At 44.8% G+C, this 18,561-nt stretch overlaps 1 protein-coding gene across 3 annotated transcripts in view; it reads left to right on the top strand.

Annotated features, from left to right (window-relative positions):
• Positions 1–18,561, top strand: part of VOPP1 (VOPP1 WW domain binding protein) — a 180,155-nt gene that overhangs the window by 129,745 nt on the left and 31,849 nt on the right. For 2 of the 3 annotated variants that reach the window (XM_088831757.1, XM_055414816.2), the window contains one exon: positions 6,865–6,942. Coding sequence is in view for 1 of the 3 variants with exons in the window: in XM_055414816.2 (XP_055270791.1) it covers positions 6,865–6,942 (78 nt within the window). In the remaining 2 variants the exon portion in view is untranslated. Of the gene's footprint in view, positions 1–2,030; positions 2,073–6,864; positions 6,943–18,561 lie in introns of those variants that run through there. The other variant, XM_088831756.1, reaches the window with a different exon arrangement.

Raw genomic sequence — 18,561 nt, 5'->3', positions numbered from 1 at the left:
AAATGTAGAAAAATACAATATGTTTTAAAAAATTAAAATTCTAAGAATGAGAAAATTTAAAAAAAACAGAAGAGTAAAGAAAAAAGGAATATTCCACAGAACTGCAAAAGCCCGATGTAGAGGCAGAGGTTTATAACAACATTAGAAAATGTGACTGAATATACACATATGTATATACACCCTTAAGCAAAATCAAAACAGTCCAACAAAAATAAAATATAATAATTGACCTGGCAAACAAAGGAACCCAAAAATTATATCTACCAGAACAAAAGTAATTAAAGCACACACTGGAAAAGAAAACTAAAGCAAGGTGCCAATTGGGGAATAAAGCAATGAAAATAAAGCTAGCAAATATATTGACAGGAAAGCAGAGAAAGTAAAGAAAGAAAAAATAGATATGCAGAGTTAAATAGAGGTAGATAAAGAAGATTTATGTATGTTAAAGATAAACTGCAAGGAGGAAAGACCAGTAGGAAAAGCAAACAAAGGAATAAATGTAGAAAAATAATAATAGGTTTAAAAAATTAAAATTAAAAAAAGAGAAAAGAAAAAAATAGAGGAAAGCTCCACAGAACTGCAAAAGCCCAACTAGGAGGCAGAGATTTATGACAACTATAAAAAATGTAACTGAGGGGGAAAAAACTCAAAAGCTTAGTTGGATCTCTTAGTGCCAATAAAATTGACAACTACAACAGAGGAGGAAAAAGGGGGGGAAATCCAACAGAATCTACAGAACAAGTCAAAAAAAGAATAATAAATGTTTTTCTGAGTCACTTCTGTCAGAGTCCTTTACCTCGCTGGGAGTCACATTCCACCTCACCTCCCTAGGATGAGCTCCAACACTGTGCTGATCTCTGGACCTGCTGTGGGGGCAGCTCAGATTCTAATCTGGTCCTACTCCTGTGTGTTCTTGCCTCCACAGCTATCAGAGCTAGTGCGTTTTCTTTTGTGGGAGCCCTCAGTGGCCTTTTATATATTCCATAGACACAGGGTGTGGTTAGTTGATCGTGTGGTTTTAATCTGCAGCTTATACAGCTGGTGGGAAGGTTTTGGGTCTTCTTTCTTAGCCACACTGCCCCTGGGTTTCTATTTTGGTTTTATTTCCACCTCTACCTGTGGGTTGTCCACTGGGGTAGCCCTGGAGGACTTGGGTTTGCCCTGTGAGGGCGAGGTGTGGAGGTGGTGCAGCTGCTTGGGTTGCAGGGATTCTGGCAGCACCAGGTATTCAGGGGAGTTTGTGGCTAGGGCTGTAGGAAATACAGTGCTCTAGAAGGGTATGGCAACCAGTATTGGCCAATATCCTCCAGTATTCTTGCCTGGAGGACTCCCTCTCTGACAGAGAAGCCTGGCAGGCCATAGTCTACAGGGTCGCAAAGAGTTGGACACGACCAAAGCAACCCTGTGCGCATAGACATAAGACTGTTTTTGCCCGTGGCAGCTCTGCCCCAGTGAGTTGAGCATGAAGGTGGAGCAGCTGCTTGGCTTTTGGGGACCCTGACAGCACCAAGTGTGCAGGGACACAGACTGCCTCCACCGCAGGAGTTATGGCCCTATCAAAGTCTTTTTTGTTTGAGCCTCTTGTAGCTGGCGATCAGAAGGCCTCTTTGGCCAGTCTTTCTCCATAGCTCCGCCTGTTCAGGCACTTGGAGGGCTCCCTTGCCTGGGGTCCTTCTCTGTTGTTTGGGTGCATCAGGCACTTAAAGGGACACCCTGAGTGGGGTCCTACTCTGAAGTTCAGGGCATCAGTCACTGAAAGAAGCACCCTGGCTGGCATCCTACCCTGTGGTTCAGTGCATCAGGTGTTTGATGGGCCAGCTTCTCTATTGTTCAGCTGCTAATGCTGGCATGTGGGAAGAGAGAGACTATGACGCGACTCAGCAGTATCGCCTTGCTTCCATGGCTGCCTGGCTTTCCTCCACCATCATTTCCTGCCACAATCTCCTCCCTAACATCACCTCGATCCATCTGTCTGCGGTCAACAGCAGCCCTCGCCCTGGGATCGCCCCACATTCCCTAAACTCCAGCTCCCAGCCTCTGTGCCTTCCAGGAGACCAGCATTCCTGTCTGGGGTATGTATGGCTGCAGCAAGGACTGTCTGATTCTCATTCCATTTAGGCTGACACAGATCAGCTGTTTCACCCTCAACCTTAAATGTTTCTCCACTGATTCAGACAGTTGCCCCGCTGTGGGGATCAGACCCCTGCTTCAGTTCCCCTACCCACTGTGGGCAGGTCCAGTCCTACTAAGACTCCTGTTTTCCCCGCTAGTTCCTTCATCCTACTGAGTTTTGCGTGATTCTATATATTCTCTTCCGCTGGTCAGGTACTCCTGTCTGCTCTCAGTTGGTGTTCTGCATGCACTTCTGTGTCTGAAGGTGTATTCCTGATGTATCTGTGGAGAGAGATGTACTCCATGTCCACCTACTCCTCCGCCATCTTTTTCCCTCCTAAATTTTTATTCTTATATCTGCTTTCCTCCTTTGTACCAAGTTCACGGCCACCAGACAGGTTACCTTTGAGCCCTCACTGTGGCCAGAGCTGGGCAGCTCTAGTTATAGTCAGGAGTCAAGCTAATTCTGCAGGAAACATCTTGATGGTGAAGGTGGTAGGACAGTGGGAAAGAAATTGTTCTGAGCTTGGAAGATTGCAGTCTCACTGCTCCTAAGCTGCAGGTGTCTGCTGTCTGTGTTCTCCATCCTGGGCAGCCACCTCCCACCCTCATTCAGAGGTTGTCCATAGTAAGCAGATGAGCAGGGGTATCTCTAACTGACAGAACTCTCCACGAGAGTTCTAGAATGTGATCATTGCAGAACATCAAATAGAATAAGGAGCAGCATCAGTGTTACCCAGACAGAAGTCATAGGGGACCAGACTTAGCCCAGCACCATTATCAGCAGGAAGTACCCTTAGCCCAGCACCATTAACAGCAGGAAGTGATCTGCTAGTCAGGAGACTTGGGCCTGCAGCTGCCCAGCACCTACCAGGATTATGAAAGAATCCCTTCTAGACACAACAGAAACTTGAGCCTGTTCACTTTTGACCTGGGGCTTCCACAACAGTAGGTTTGAAGCAATGTGTATATCTGTGTGGCTGTATGTGACCAAAACCTAAGTTTCACAAAACATTCCTTTTGTGGGATACCCTCTGATTTTTAAAAATATTGATCTTTACCTTTGTAAAATACATGATGTTACAACCCAGTAACTTGATTTCATAATCCACTAGTGGGTCACAATATCTGAAAACACTGTTCTGTTGTATATTGTGGGAACTTTAGTAGTTCTTTCCAAATCATCGCCTTACTTTTACCCAGTGTCTCATCTTCCTATGTTAGTTCTGTCTTTATAATTATATTATCTGCTAATTTTAGAGAGTTCTTGGCATGGAATGGTACAGGAAATTTGGTCAATATGCAGTTCCATGTTAAGGCAAGAACCCCCTCAGGTATTATTAGAGAGTGGCTGCTGAATTTTTGTTTGTAACTCCATCACAGGGATCTCCCACCATTTGCCCAAGAAGTCTATGCTTCCTTCACCTTGTCTGTTACCATCTGCTGAATTTTCACCTTTACCTCCTGTTTCTTCTGGGCTTGGTTTGTTCTTTGGGAAATTTTAAGCTTTAAACTGTGCCACATTAAACTTAGCCTTCCCCTCTATACCTTCTCAACCCCTTTTATTTTCTTAGGCATCCTGCCACTGCCCTGCTTCTCAGTCCTTTCCAGTTGGTTTATTTGCATGAGTAAATGGTTGTGGAGTCTTACACAGTCACTGTTCATGAGCATGATCACGACACACCATCGTGGTGATGACTTGGTCCAAGCAGAAGAATAGGAAAATCAAGTGGGATCCAAAAAGGTAGCCCTTTGGTGACAAAAGACTCAGTGTCACTGGAGAAGCAGTGTCTGTGCAAACCTTCCTGAAATATTTGCCAAATCCTTTCTTGGCTTCAGCTGACAGTGGCATGGGCTGAGAGGAGGTGTGACATCCCCAGCGCCTTGTTACCTGAACTTATTTCAAACATGGAGTTGATAATATTTTACTTGCATGTTAAATAAGACAGTTGTGAAGCACTGACCTGGCATCTCGAATTTAAGATGTGACCAAACGTATAACATTTGTTCTCGTTTGTCAAGTTGTCTATTGTTTAGTCATAAGTCATGGCCGAGTGAGCAGATTGAAACAATTTGTGTTTATTATCTTACAGTTCCTATAGATCACAAGTCTGGACACAGCACTAGGGGGTCCTTTGCTCCCAGGTATCACTAAGCTGAAACCAAGGGGTGGCTGGGTTGTGCTCTCTTTTGGAGCTTGGGTCCTCTTGTAAATTCATTCAGTTGTTGACAGTATTCATGCTGTAGGACTGAAGTTCCAGTTTCCTTGTTGGTCGGCTGGGGGTCGCATTCAGCTCTTGGAGACCACCCTTAGTCCTAGCTCTCTTCTTCAAAGCCACAGAGGGCTCCCTGGTCTGCTACAGCTGTCTTATATAACATACTACCTTATGTAATGTTTCATAATCATGGGAGTGACCATCCCATCATAGTCACAGGACCTGCCACACTCAAAGGGAGAAGGTCATGCAGTCCGTCCATTCTAGAGGGGTGGGCATCTTGGGGCCGTCTTTGAATTCTCTCTACAACATCATCATATTTATCTTCGGATCTAACTTAGTTGCTAAGGACTCTTGTCTTTGCAAATTCGTGGTCAGAAACAGTCCCATCTCTTTGTGTTTACAATTAATTGTCTGAACTCCACATACTCTGGAAGGCAGAAGCCCTTTATCTCCTCCGAGTGCCCCGCCTCCCTACACACACACACACACGCACGCACACACACTTCCGCGCGCACACGCAACACACACGCACGCACATGCACGCGCGCACACACACACACCCGCCGCAAGGAGTCACTGTGGATGGTGCGTCTGCGTGCTGTCAGCAGATGATGCTGTTCGTGCAGTGCCGATCCAACCCTGGCCTCGTCTCTGGCTGCCCTGCCCTCGGCGTTTCCTTTTGTCTTCCATGCTGTGCTTAGCCTCCTCTCCACACTGCAGCTGGAGGGCATGCAGCCCTGGGGCCAGCCATCCTCTCCTAGCAGTGAGGCCCTCGTGCAGTTCTCGTCACAGCCAGGCTGGATGTCTGCGTGGTCTGTGTTCAGCTGTCACCCTGTCAGTGAGTCATCCTTGAACAACTGGTTTTACATTGTATCATCCACCACGCCTTCCCCACTGCTTTCAACTTGCCAGGTTCTACTTTAGTTTTCACCGTGTGGAACTTACTGCCATCTAACCATTCATGTTTTTATTGCTTGTTGTTTGTCCCCTTCTTCTAGAAAGAAAGCTCCTGCATGTCCTTCTGTTAGGGTTTTTATGGCTCCCCCTAGACCCAGCACAGGCAGAGTTCAGAGTGGCAGCTCGATGACTCTGTGTTGGATGCCTGGGTTGTGAGAACCAGTAGTGTTTTTAAGCACACATTTTGGTGCTCTGCTAACTGTTGGTTGGATAAAAGAAGATAAACAGATTTTAGCTTATGCTCCAGCATGTAGGAGCATCCCGTCAAAATCAAGAATTTCTACCTAGTAGACAGAAGTTCATGTTCGTGGACTATAGGAGGAATGGGTGTGTGTGTGTGTGTGATGGCAGTGGTTTGGTGGGTTTTCTGCTCAGTTTATCCTTGAAATGATAGAGGATATAGCATTGGTTGGGTGCTGAGTGTTTAAAGAGCTCGAAGCCCCAGGATCCAACCAGGGAGAAACAGCCCTACAGCTCAGACATGTAGAATTCCATTATAACTCATAATACTCCATCTTAGCTAATATTGTATAGGGAGCTATTTTCTACATATTTTTCTACATACAACAAGTCAATTTGTACTGGGATTACCTAAAAATTCAGTGTCCAAAGTCTTGGATCAAACTGTGTATTTCTCCCAACTACTTTTTTTTTTTTTTTAAGAAGAAAATTGGCAGAAACTTGATAGATCATAATTCTGTGATCCTTTAATAAGAAACAGCCTTACCCCTCAACACACACCCAACCCACTGCCACTTGGACTGAAACTGCTGTAGTGAAAGTGTGTCTATAAAAGCCAAAATGCAGAAGCTTACATAGCTTCTCTCTTTTCTTAAAGAAAGCGGGGCTGGGGAAGAGTGGGGATATTGGAGGAGTCCGAGCTGACCCGTTGGAACCTTGGCCCTGCGTTGGGCCTGTCCTTGGAGAGTGAGGGCCTTTCTCAGGGCTCTGCTCAGGGAGGAAGGGCGCTGAGGACCATGAGTGCAGCATCAAGGGGGCGGGACAGGTGTGAGCAGCCATGGCCCTTGTCAGCACTTTAGGTGAGGGTGAGGCCTTCAGACTTACAGCAGTGCTGTGAGGAGGTTCTGCCCTCCCACGCCTTTTGCTTATGGGGAAACAGGCTCATAGATGTTGAGTAACTTGCTAGCAGTCTTGCAGCTAGTAAGTGGCAAGACCGGGACTAAAGCACAGAACTTGTCCAGCTTCACAACCTCTGCACTTAAGCTCGCTGGCCTTGTTGATGCAGGTGCCCATCTTCGGATGTGGTCAGCACTGCCCAGCATCTGCAGCGTGCTGATGCGCCCCTCTGGTTTCATGCAAGTCTTTGCTCATCCAGTTACAGGGCCTCCCCAGAAGGAAACCACTGTGATTCTGCCCACGGTGATGTGTAGCAAACAGATGCTTTGAATGATACTGTCCCTCTCAGCGCCTTCTGTTTGGGCCACCACAGCTCTGCTAGTTTCAAAAAATGCAGCGGTGGCAGTTCTGTCCTTCACACTGAAATCTGCCTGGACCTCCCAGTTGGTCCGGCCCTTCTTCTGCGGGAAGCTGACAGCCTGTGCCCTCTCTCCCACAGATGCCGCCCTTACGAGGACTGCTGTGGCTCCAGGTGCTGTGTGCGGGCCCTCTCCATACAGAGGCTGTGGTACTTTTGGTAGGTTACGACTCTTCCAGGTCTCAGATGCTCCCCCCTTCCCCAGGGCTCTGCCCAGTCAGTCTGTCACAGCCAAGGTGACATCACCTCCACCTGAGGTCGTGGTCTCCGGGTGGCCTATCAAGAAAGCAGGTATGTTTGGGCTGGCTTTGTGTCAAGCACTTCTGCTCCCAGAGTTTACAGAAAGTTCATCCCCATTTCCTCAGGCTTGTGGCTGGGAAAGAAGAGTTATTCTTTGGGAAGCTGGACTGTACAGCAGCTTCATCCTTCAGCAGCTCCTCCACCAATGTCTGAAATGGATTGAGGCTGCATGTCTTAATTGGAGAATCAGCAGATCTTGCTATAAGGTTTTTGCTGCCTGGAAATCTTCCATATTCATATTGTGTCAGCTGAGTCCTAACTTTCAAGACAGCCTGCGTCCTTGCCCATCTTCCAGCTCTACTGGAGGAACTTGAAAGAGCCATCTGGCATCTGTAAGACTGTAGCTAGGGAGAGAATGAGGGAGTAAAGCTGACAGAGTCCTGGAAGGATGGGTGCAGAGTTTCCAGTAAGGAGAGGAACCTCCTGTGAATTGCTGTCCTCAGAGGATGCCTGTAAGGAATGCTTTAGACACAAGGAATGTCTGAAGCAGGCCTTTCCTGACCCCGTGGCAGGAGGAACTTGGCTTTTCTGTGAGATTTTGCTATTGGCCTCCTGACAACTGTTCCTAATATTTGATTAGGGAAACCAGCACCATCGGGGACTCCACATGCTGCTTTCTCTAACGGGAGAGCCTCATTTCACCATCACCGCCTCCTTGCTGGGCTTGGCCATTTGGGGGCTGGACTCACCTGTCATGTGGGGCCCTGAATGGTGCCAGGCTGTCACTGGCCTCTCTCTATCTCCTAGCTGCTAGCACCTCAAAATATAGTAGAAGGAGAAATCTTTTAGCCTAAGACTTTTGTAATGTAAACAGCTCTGGCATTTCAGAGCTTTGCCTGGCTTCACCCACGTGTTTCCTCAGAATTTGTGGCGGGTCCCGTAAGGGATCAGCAGTGCTTCACATTGGCCTGAAGCACCAGAGAATGATGATAACGCTGTGGAAATGCTCCCAAGAGGAAAAAACTTGTCAAAGTTTAGGTCTTATGTGATTAGAAAGAAGGAAAAGTTGAGAGTCCAGGAGAACTCTGCAGGCCTGGCTGCCAGAGCAGCTTCAGTCGACCTTTCCTGGAAGCGTCCTCTGAACTGGCAGCTGGTGCTTCCGAGCTGTTGGCCGGGATCCCTTGTCAGGGTCAGGACACCTCAGCAAGCCAATGGGTCCCTACACAGAGGCTTCTCATGAGCACCGTGGAAGGAGGGCCGGTCTCCAAGCTCGGGATGCCAGGTGCCAGAAGGTTTGGTCTAGTTCTTTGGGTTGAGATTCTGATACCAGCTTCTAAACCAGGGGAAATGCTGGCTTGAAACTCAGCATTCAAAAAAACAAAGATCTTGGCATCTGATCCTATCACTTCATGGCAAATAGATGGGGAAACAGTGAAAACAGTGACAGACTTTATTTTCTTGGGCTCCAAAAATCACTGTGGATGATGACTGCAGCTATGAAATTAAAAGATGCTTGCTCCTTGGAAGAAAAGCTATGACAAACCTAGACAGTGTATTAAAGAGCAGAGACGTCACTTCGCCAACAAAGGTCCGTATAATCAAAGCTATGGTTTTTCCAGTAGTCATATACAGATGTGAGAGTTGAACCATAAAGAAGGCTGAGTGCTGAAGATTGATGCTTTCGAACAGTGGTGCTGGAGAAGACTCTTGAGAGTCCCTTGGCCTTCAAAGAGATCAAAACAGTCAATGATAAAGGAAATCAACCCTGAATATTCATTGGAAGGACTGATGCTGAGGCCGAAGCTCCAATCCTTTTGCCACCTCATGCAAAGAGCCAACTCACTGGAAAAGACCCTAATGCTGGGAAAGATTGAGGGCAGGAGGAGAAGGGGGTGACAATGGATGAGATGGTTGGATGGCATCACCGATTCAATGGACGTTAGTTTGAGCAAATTCTGGGAGGTAGTTCACTATTTACTTCAGGACAAGGAGGCCTGTCGTGCTGCAGTCTATAGGGACACGATTGAGCAAATGAACAATAACAAAACTGCGGATACAGGCAGAGAACACATTGAGATGCAAGCCCCAGCCGAAGTTTGAGGATGCTTGGTTTTCGCTCCATGTGTTCCTTCTCTCAGTAACGTGTCTGTTATGTACCAGGGTCCTATGGAGAGGCCCTATGGCAGCTGGGCTCCTAAAAAGGATGTCTAAACATGGAGAGTTTTAAGCCAATGTTCTGGAAACAAAGCACGCAACTTCTGATGACAGAAAAGTTGGGGAAAGCTGCATGGCTTCCATCTGGGTCTCAGAGAAGAGGTCCCTCCTTACAAAGGGACCTGCACATTTCAGGGGCAGGCCCTAAGAATGGACCCGGTGAGAGAGGGATGATGGGGAGCTGGTGTTGGGGGGGAGGTTTGGGGGGAGAGGTAGGAGTTTGGGAGGAGGGAGCTGGGCATGGAACTAATGGAGGGCTGTTCTCCAACCTGGCTCCACTTGACTTTGGAGGATTTAGGGTTCCTTAGCATAGCACAGAGGTTTTGGCAAAGAATGCTTTTGGAAGTCAGCTCTATAACCCTCACCTAGGGTAGTCTAATGCAGGCCCCAGGATTGGGAAAGGTGTAGAGCTGGAAGCACACTGCGAAAGAGTGCGGTCTGGCAGGTAAGTGCTGCCTGCTGTGGGGCTCCTGCAGAGTTGGGGGATGTTGGCCCAGGGAGGCTCTGCTGCTGCCCGAGACCTGAAAACCAAACCGCTGGGAAGGAGGGCAGGAAGAGACTGAATAAACAAACTGAATTGAAGAAGCCAGATTACTTTTAATGATAGAAGAGACACAAACTTCCTCTCTTGATCCCAGGAATGCTCCCATACCTGCTCAGCAATGAAAGAGAACTTCGAGAACTGCTTTTCTTACCCTGACACCCCTTTCCTCTTTGTTACCGAAAACTCATTACCCTGCCCTCTCTTCTCAGACTGCTGTTTCAGTAAGGAACAAGTGTGATGATGCCTGCTCCAGGAGCCCGGGGTGGGTCACCTACCACGTGACTGTGCCCTTATTTGCTTGCACCTCTGTGGTGTTGGAGAAGACTCCTGACAGTCCCTTGTACCGCAAGGAGATCCAACCAGTCCATTCTAGGGGAGATCGATCCTGGGTGTTCATTGGAAGGACTGATGCTAAAGCTGAAACTCCAATACTTTGGCCACCTCATGCAACGAGTTGACTCACTGGAAAAGACTCTGATGCTGGGAGAGATTGGGCGCAGGATGAGAAGGGGACGACCGAGAATGAGATGGCTGGATGGTATCACCGACTCTGTGGACATGAGTTTGAGTGAACTCAGGGAGTTGGTGATGGATAGGGAGTCCTGGCATGCTGTGATTCATGGGGTCGCGGAGAGTCGGACACTACCGAGCGACTGAAATGAACTGAACTGAACTGAACTGAACTTGCTCTCCAGCAGTCCACACTGTGAGGTGCATATCACTTATATTTGTCTAGGAAAACGTGTATTCCATTTGAATTGAACCGGGGTCTCCTGCACTGCAGGCAGATTCTTTACGAATGCCCATTCCATTTGACAGATAAGCCAAAACTGTCATTTTGGGTTATCTCATGGAAGAGACCAAAAACTCTCATGGCTTCTGCATGTCCAGTGCAGGGAGCCTGGACCTTTGGGAGTGAGCAGGGGTGTAAACCCTCATGCACAGTCACAGCCTTGCATTTCTGCTCAGATATTTACAGTTGGACCCAGGGTTGAATGTAAGACTATCCTGGAGTCCAGACGAAGTTGTCCATCTTAGATTCTAGCTTCCGACTTGGGAGTGGGAGCTTTGTTTTGCACTATTTGGATTTTTCCTGTTCCCCAGGACTGCACCCCTCTAACCGCTTCCCCATCTGCAGCTCATAGCTGTCTTCTTCAGGCCTCTCACCCACCCAGCTTTTTCTGCTGGGGCACCTATGCAGTTCCTTTCTACCCAGAAACATCTTCACTTCCCTTCAACTTGTCTCTTTCCGTCATTCAGAATTCAGCTCAGATGTTGCTTTGAAGGAAAAGAAGCTTTTGTGATCTCCTTTAGTCTAGCAGATACCCTCATTAAATCTCTTGTTGCACTGAATTGTACCCTTGAAATGATGAACATGGTTGTGTGTTATATGAATTCCTCCCGCCAACCTGTGATGCACCCTTCCTCTTCTTTCTTGGCACTAGCAGAGTTGTAAATAAATAATTGTGTTACTTTGTTGTTTACTATCCTCCTCCCCTGTGACAACTCAAGTTCAGTGAGGGTGAGGCCCCACCTGTCTTACTCCTTATAATGCAATGGTTGGCGCTGGGAGCCTGGCAGGTGCTTCAGAAATTTTGTTGAATTAATAATGAATTAGACGAAAGATTAGAAAACCATGATTTCAGTCCTCTTCTGAATCATTTCCTGTCTGGTGCCCCTGATCTTTGTTCCTTCTCAATGTTCCAAGGTTTCTGGTAAATACTTATTGGTTAATAGCCTTAACTCTTAATATCATGTTTATATTCTCAAAGGCTTTATTGTCTACTCTTTCCTTAAATTACATTCGTGTGTGGACAGGTGCCTTTGACCATGACATGGCCAGCTCTGCTGTGTGTGTATCCTTCATAAGAATGTGTGTGTCGTGCGAGGTTCTAGCAGGTTCTGTGAGTCCCATCATTATATCAGTTTAGAGATGGACAAGTTTCTCAGCTATGTCTATGTGGAACAGTCAAATTGGCCCTGCTCCAAATGATTTCCCCTGTTGCCAGAAAAACTAGGTGAATGCTGAAGTGAGATGGGAAGTGCCATTCGTTCATTTTTTATTGAATGCCAGTGATCCAACAGTCACTGAGAATCCTCAGATGATTTCGACAAATATCCGATCCTTTAAGGAGTCAGCTCTTGTCCATTAGACTGTGGGGTCACAACAGACGGTCCAGCCATACTTAGAAACTAGAGAGTTGAGGGAAGGAACAATATGGCAGAGGAATAGGACAGCGAGACCACTCTCTCCCCCACAAATTCATCAAAAGAACATTTGAAGTTGGAGTAAAGTCCACAAAACAACTTCTGAATGCTGGCAGAGGACATCAGCCACCCAGAAAAGCAGCCCATTGTCTTCGAAAGGAGGTAGGATAAAACATAAAAGATAAAAAGAGAGAAAAAAGAGGTAAGGACGGACTTCCATCCCGGGAAGGGAGGCTTTAAAAAGAGAGAAGTTTCCAAACACCAGGAAACACTCTCACTGGCGAATCTGTGGCGAGCCTTGGAACCTCAGAGGGCCACATAACAGGGAGGAAAAAGAAAGAAATAATTAAAACCCACAGATATCCCGCCAAATGGTAACTCCCAGCGGAGAAGCAGTGCAGACGCCTGCATACGCCATTAGCAAGCGGGGGCTGGGCAGGGAGGAGCCAGCTGAACTGCTTAGAGAGAGGACTGGGCTTGAATGCCGCAAGAACAATCTGACAGAACTACCTGGGGATAGCAAAGCAGACTGGGATAGCTTCCCCACAAAAAGGAGGAAAGCTCTACCCTAAGATTCCGCCAGCCCCGCTCACAGAACAAAGGGCTGAGCAGAGCGAGCCGACCGCGGTCGGCCCATCCCCCATCCCCCACCAAGACAGGCAGGGAGGTCAGCCAGAGCTGGAGGGGGCAACTGCAGCCCAAGAAAGACATCCGATACAAACTGCAGGCAGGCTTGTTGCTAATCAAGACTTCTTGGGCTCAGGCCAGTCAATATCCACCTGAAAAGGTGCGCCGGTTGTACACCCAGAAAACCGAGTGGCAGGGACTGGGGAGGCGATAAGTCACAGCGACCGAGCTTGCCAAACACCTGGTCACCTGAGCTGCTCAGACCAGGAAAGGCACAAAACGCAGGCCAAACCAAATCTGCACCTTTGTGGGGTACCCGAGAAACTGAACTTGAGCCGCTCAGACCTGGGAAGTACATACAACCCAGCGCCGGGCTCAGACAGTTCCCGGCAGAGCAACCTAGAGCCTGTGCAGTGTAGACTGGGACAGCACACGTGCTGTGAGCAGGGGCAAACCCAGTGTGGCCGACATGCTGCGAGCACTCCCCACAGACGCCAGAGATATTTGTCTGCAGCGTTCCTCCCTTCCCAGAACAGGACTGAACAACTGAGCGTTAAAAAGTGTCCACCCGCCCCCTAGTATCAGGGTGGAAATTAAACACTGAAGAGACCAGCAAACAGAAGCTAAAACAGAGGGAACCACCTTGGAAATGACAGAGAAGTCTAGAGACTACTCCAAGAATAAGACCAAAAACCAGAGGCAAGAGGCTTAAGCCTGAATCCTGAGGACACCAGAGAACTCCTGACTCCAGGGAACATTAATCGACAGGAGCTCATCAAACGCCTCCATACCTACACTAAAACCAAGCACCACCCAAGGGTCAACAAGTTCCAGAGCAAGACATACCACGCAAATTCTCCAGCAACACAGGAAAATAGCCCTGAGCTTCAATATACAGGCTGCCCAAAGTCACTCCAAACCCACTGACATCTCATAACTCATTACTGGACACTTCATTGCACTCCAGAGAGAAGAAATCCAGCTCCACCCACCAGAACACCGACACAAGCTTCCCTAACCAGGGAACCTTGACAAGTCACCCGTCCAACCCCCCACACAGTGAGGAAACTACATAATAAAGAGAACCCCATAAACTGCCAGAAGAGGGAAAGGCCACCCCAAGCAAAGCAATATAAGCACGATGAAGAGGCAGAGAAATACTCAGCAAGTAAAGGAACAAGATAAATGCCCACCAACACAAACAAAAGAGGAAGATATAGGGAATCTACATGGTAAAGAATTTCGAATTTTGATGGTGAAAATGATTCAAAATCTTCAAAGCAAAATGGAGTTACAGATAAATAACCTGGAGAAAAGGATTGAGAAGATGGAAGAAGGTTTAATAGGGACTTAGAGGAAATAAAAAAGAGTCAATATACAATGAATAATTCAATAGATGAGATCAGAAACACTCTGGAGGGAACAAACAGTAGAATAACAGAGTCAGAAGAGAGGATAAGCGAGCTAGAAGATAGAATTGTAGAAATAAATGAAACAGAGAGGAAAAAAGAAAAACGAATTAAAAGAAATGAGGACAATATTAGAGACCTCTGGGACAATGTTAAACGCTCCAACATTCGAATCATAGGAGTCCCAGAAGAAGAAGACAAAAAGAAAGAGCATGAGAGAATACTTGAGGAGATAATAGTTGAAAACTTCCCTAAAATGGGGAAAGAAATAATCACCCAAGTCCAAGAAACCCAGAGAGTCCCCAACAGGATAAATCCAAGGCAAAATACTCCAAGACACATATTAATCAAATTAACAAATATCAAACACAAAGAACAAATATTGAAAGCAGCAAGGGAAAAGCAACAAATAACACACAAGGGGAATCCCATAAGGATAACAGCTGATCTTTCAACAGAAACTCTTCAGGCCAGGAGGGAATGGCAAGACATACTTAAAGTGATGAAAGAAAATAACCTACAGCCCAGATTACTGTACCCAGCAAGGATCTCATTCAAATATGAAGAAGAAATCAAAAGCTTTACAGACAAGCAAAAGCTGAGAGAATTCAGCCTCACCAAACCAGCTCTCCGACAAATGCTAAAGGATCTTCTCTAGACAGGAAACACAGAAAGGGTGTATAAACTCGAACCCAAAGCAATAAAGAAAATGGCAACAGGATTGTACTTATCAATAATTACCTTAAACGTAAATGGGTTGAATGCCCCAACCAAAAGACAAAGGCTGGCTGAATGGATACAAAAACAAGACCCCCATATATGTTGTCTACAAGAGACCCACCTTAAAACGAGGGACACATACAGACTGAAAGTGAAGGGCTGGAAAAAGATATTCCATGCAAACAGAGACCAAAGAAAGCAGGAGTAGCAATACTCATATCAGATAAAATAGACTTTAAAACAAAGGCTGTGAAAAGAGACAAAGAAGGAAACTACATAATGATCAAAAGATCAATCCAAGAAGAAGATATAACAATTATAAATATTTATGCACCCAACATAGGAGCACCGCAATATGTAAGACAATTACTAACAAGTATGAAAGGGGAAATTAACAACAATGCAATAATAGTGGGAGATTTTAATACCCCCTTACATCTATGGATAGATCAACTAAACAGAAAATTAACAAGGAAACACAAACTTTAAATGATACAATAGACCAGTTAGACCTAATAGATATCTATAGGACATTTCACCCCAAAACAATGAATTTCACCTTTTTCTCAAGCGCACACGGAACCTTTTCCAGGATAGATCACATCCTGGGCCATAAATCTAGCCTTGGTAAATTCAAAAAAATTGAAATCCTTCCAAGCATCTTTTCTGACCACAATGCAGTAAGATTAGATCTCAGTTACAGGAGAAAAACTGTTACAAATGCCAACATATGGAGGCTGAACAACACGCCACTGAATAATGAACAAATCATAGAAGAAATCAAAAGAGAAGTCAAAATATGCATAGAAATGAATGAAAATGAAAACACAACAACCCAAAACCTCTGGGACACTGTAAAAGCAGTGCTAAGGGGGAAGTTCATAGCAATACAGGCACACCTCAAGAAACAAGGAAAAAGTCAACTAAATAACCTAACTCTACATCTAAAGAAACTAGAAAAGGAAGAAATGAAGAACCCCAGGGTTAGTAGAAGGAAAGAAATCGTAAAAATTAGGGCAGAGATAAATGCAAAAGAAACAAAAGAGACCATAGCGAAAATCAACAAAGCCAAAAGCTGGTTCTTTGAGAAGGTAAATAAAATGTACAAACCACTAGCCAGACTCATCAAGAAACAAAGGGAGAAGAACCAAATCAATAAAATTAGAAATGAAAATGGAGAGATCACAACCGACAACACAGAAATACAAAGGATTATTAGAGTATACTATCAACAATTATATGGCAATAACATGAATAACCTGGAAGAAATGGACAAATTCTTAGAAAAGTACAACTTTCCAAAACTGAAGCAGGAAGAAATAGAAAATCTGAACAGACCCATCACAAGCACGGAACTAAAGGCTGTAATCAGAAGTCTTCCAGCAGACAAAAGCCCAGGTCCAGACAGCTTCACAGCTGAATTCTACCAAAAATTTAGAGAAGAGCTAACACCTATTCTACTCAAACTCTTCCAGAAAATTGCTGAGGAAGGGAAACTCCCAAACTCTTTCTATGAGGCCACCATCACCCTAATCCGAAAACCTGGTAAAGATCCCACAAAAAAAGAAAACTACAGGCCAATATCACTGATGAACATAGATGCAAAAATCCATAACAAAATTCTAGCCATCAGAATCCAACAACACATTAAGAAGATCATACATCATGACCAAGTGGGCTTTATCCCAGGAATGCAAGGATTCTTCAATATCCACAAATCAATCAACGTAATACACTACATTAACAAACTGAAAAATAAAAATCATATGATTATCTCAATAGATGCAGAGAAAGCCTTCGACAAAATTCAACATCCATTTATGATAAAAAACACTCCAGAAGATGGGAATAGAAGGGACATACCTCAACATAACAAACCCACAGCAAACATTAACCTCAATGGTGAAAAACTGAAAACATTTCCCTAAAGTCAGGAACAAGACAAGGGTGTCCACTCTCACCACTACTGTTCAACATAGTTCTGGAAGTTTTGGCTACAGCAATCAGAGCAGAAAAAGACATAAAAGGAATACAAATTGGAAAAGAAGAAGTAAAACTTTCACTGTTCGCTGATGACATGATCCTATATACAGAAAACCCTAAAGACTCTACCAGAAAACTACTAGAGCTAATCAATGAATACTGTAAATTTGCAGGATATAAAATCAACACACAGAAATCCCTTGCATTCCTATACACTAATAATGAGAAATAGAAAGAGAAATTAAGGAAATGATATCATTCACTGTTGCAACGAAAAGAATTAAATACTTAGGAATATATCTACCTACAGAAACAAAAGACCTGTACATAGAAAACTATAAAACACTGGTGAAAGTAATCAAAGAGGACACTGATAGATGGAGAAATATACCGTGTTCATGGATTGGAAGAATAAATATTGTGAAAATGTGTATACTACCCAAAGTAATTTATACATTCAATGCAATCCCTATTAAGCTACCAACGATATTTTTCATAGAACTAGAACAAATAATCTCACAATTTGTATGGAAATACAAAAAACCTCGAATAGCCAAAGCAATCTTGAGGAAGAAGAATGGAACAGGGGGAATCAACCTGCCAGACTTCAGGCTCTACTACAAAGCCACAGTCATCAAGACAGTATGGTACTAGCATAAAGACAGAAATATAGATCAGTGGAATAAAATAGAAAGCCCAGAGATAAATCCACGCACTTACGGACAGCTTATCTTTGACAAAGGAGACAAGAATATAAAGTGGAGAAAAAGTCTTTTAACAAGTGGTGCTGGGAAAACTGGTCAGCCACTTGTAAAAGAATGAAACTAGAACACTTCCTAACACCATACACCAAAATAAACTCAAAATGGATTAGAGAGCTAAATATAAGACCAGATTCTATAAAACTCCCAGAGGAAAACGTAGGCAAAACACTCTCCGACATAAATCACAGCAGGATCCTCCAAGACCGACCTCCCAGAATATTGGAAATAAAAGCAAAAATAAACAAATGGGACCTAATTAAAATCTAAAGCTTCTGCACAGCAAAGGAAACTATAAGCAAGGTGAAAAGACAGCCTTCAGAATGGGAGAAAATAATAGCAAATGAAGCAACTGATAAAGGATTAATCTCCAAAATATACAAGCAGCTCCTGCAGCTCAATTCCAGAAAAATAAATGACCCAATCAAAAATGGGCCAAAGAACTAAACAGACATTTCTCCAAAGAAGGCATAAAGATGGCTAACAAACACATAAAAAGATGCTCAACATCCCTCATAATCAGAGAAATGCAAATCAAAACCACAATGACATACCATTTCACACCAGTCAGAATGGCTGCTATCCAAAAGTCTACATGCAATAAATGCTGGAGAGGGTGTGGAGAGAAGGGAATTCTCTTACACTGTTGGTGGGAATGCAAACTAGTACAGCCACTATGGAGAACAGTGTGGAAATTCCTCAAAAAACTGGAAATAGAACTGCCATATGATCCAGCAATCGCACTCCTGGGCATACACACCGAGGAAACCAGAATTGAAAGCGACACATGTACTCCAATGTTCATTGCAGCACTGTTTATAATAGCCAGGACATGGAAGCAACCTAGATGTCCATGTGCAGACGAATGGATAAGAAAGCTTTGGTACATATACACAATGGAGTATTACTCAGCCATTAAAAAGAACGCATTTGAACTAGTTCTAATGAGGTGGATAAAACTAGAGCCTATTATACCGAGTGAAGTAAGCCAGAAAGAAAAACACCCAATACAATATACTAACGCATATATATGGAATTTAGAAAGATGCAAACGATAACCCTGTATATGAGA

Source organism: Moschus berezovskii, chromosome 24, assembly GCF_049115385.1.
Source record: "Moschus berezovskii isolate FMDL1 chromosome 24, NW_MosBer_1.0, whole genome shotgun sequence".
Taxonomy (NCBI): domain Eukaryota; kingdom Metazoa; phylum Chordata; class Mammalia; order Artiodactyla; family Moschidae; genus Moschus; species Moschus berezovskii.
The sequence above is the reverse complement of the archived record's forward strand: the minus strand, read 5'-3'. Positions and strand labels throughout refer to the sequence as shown.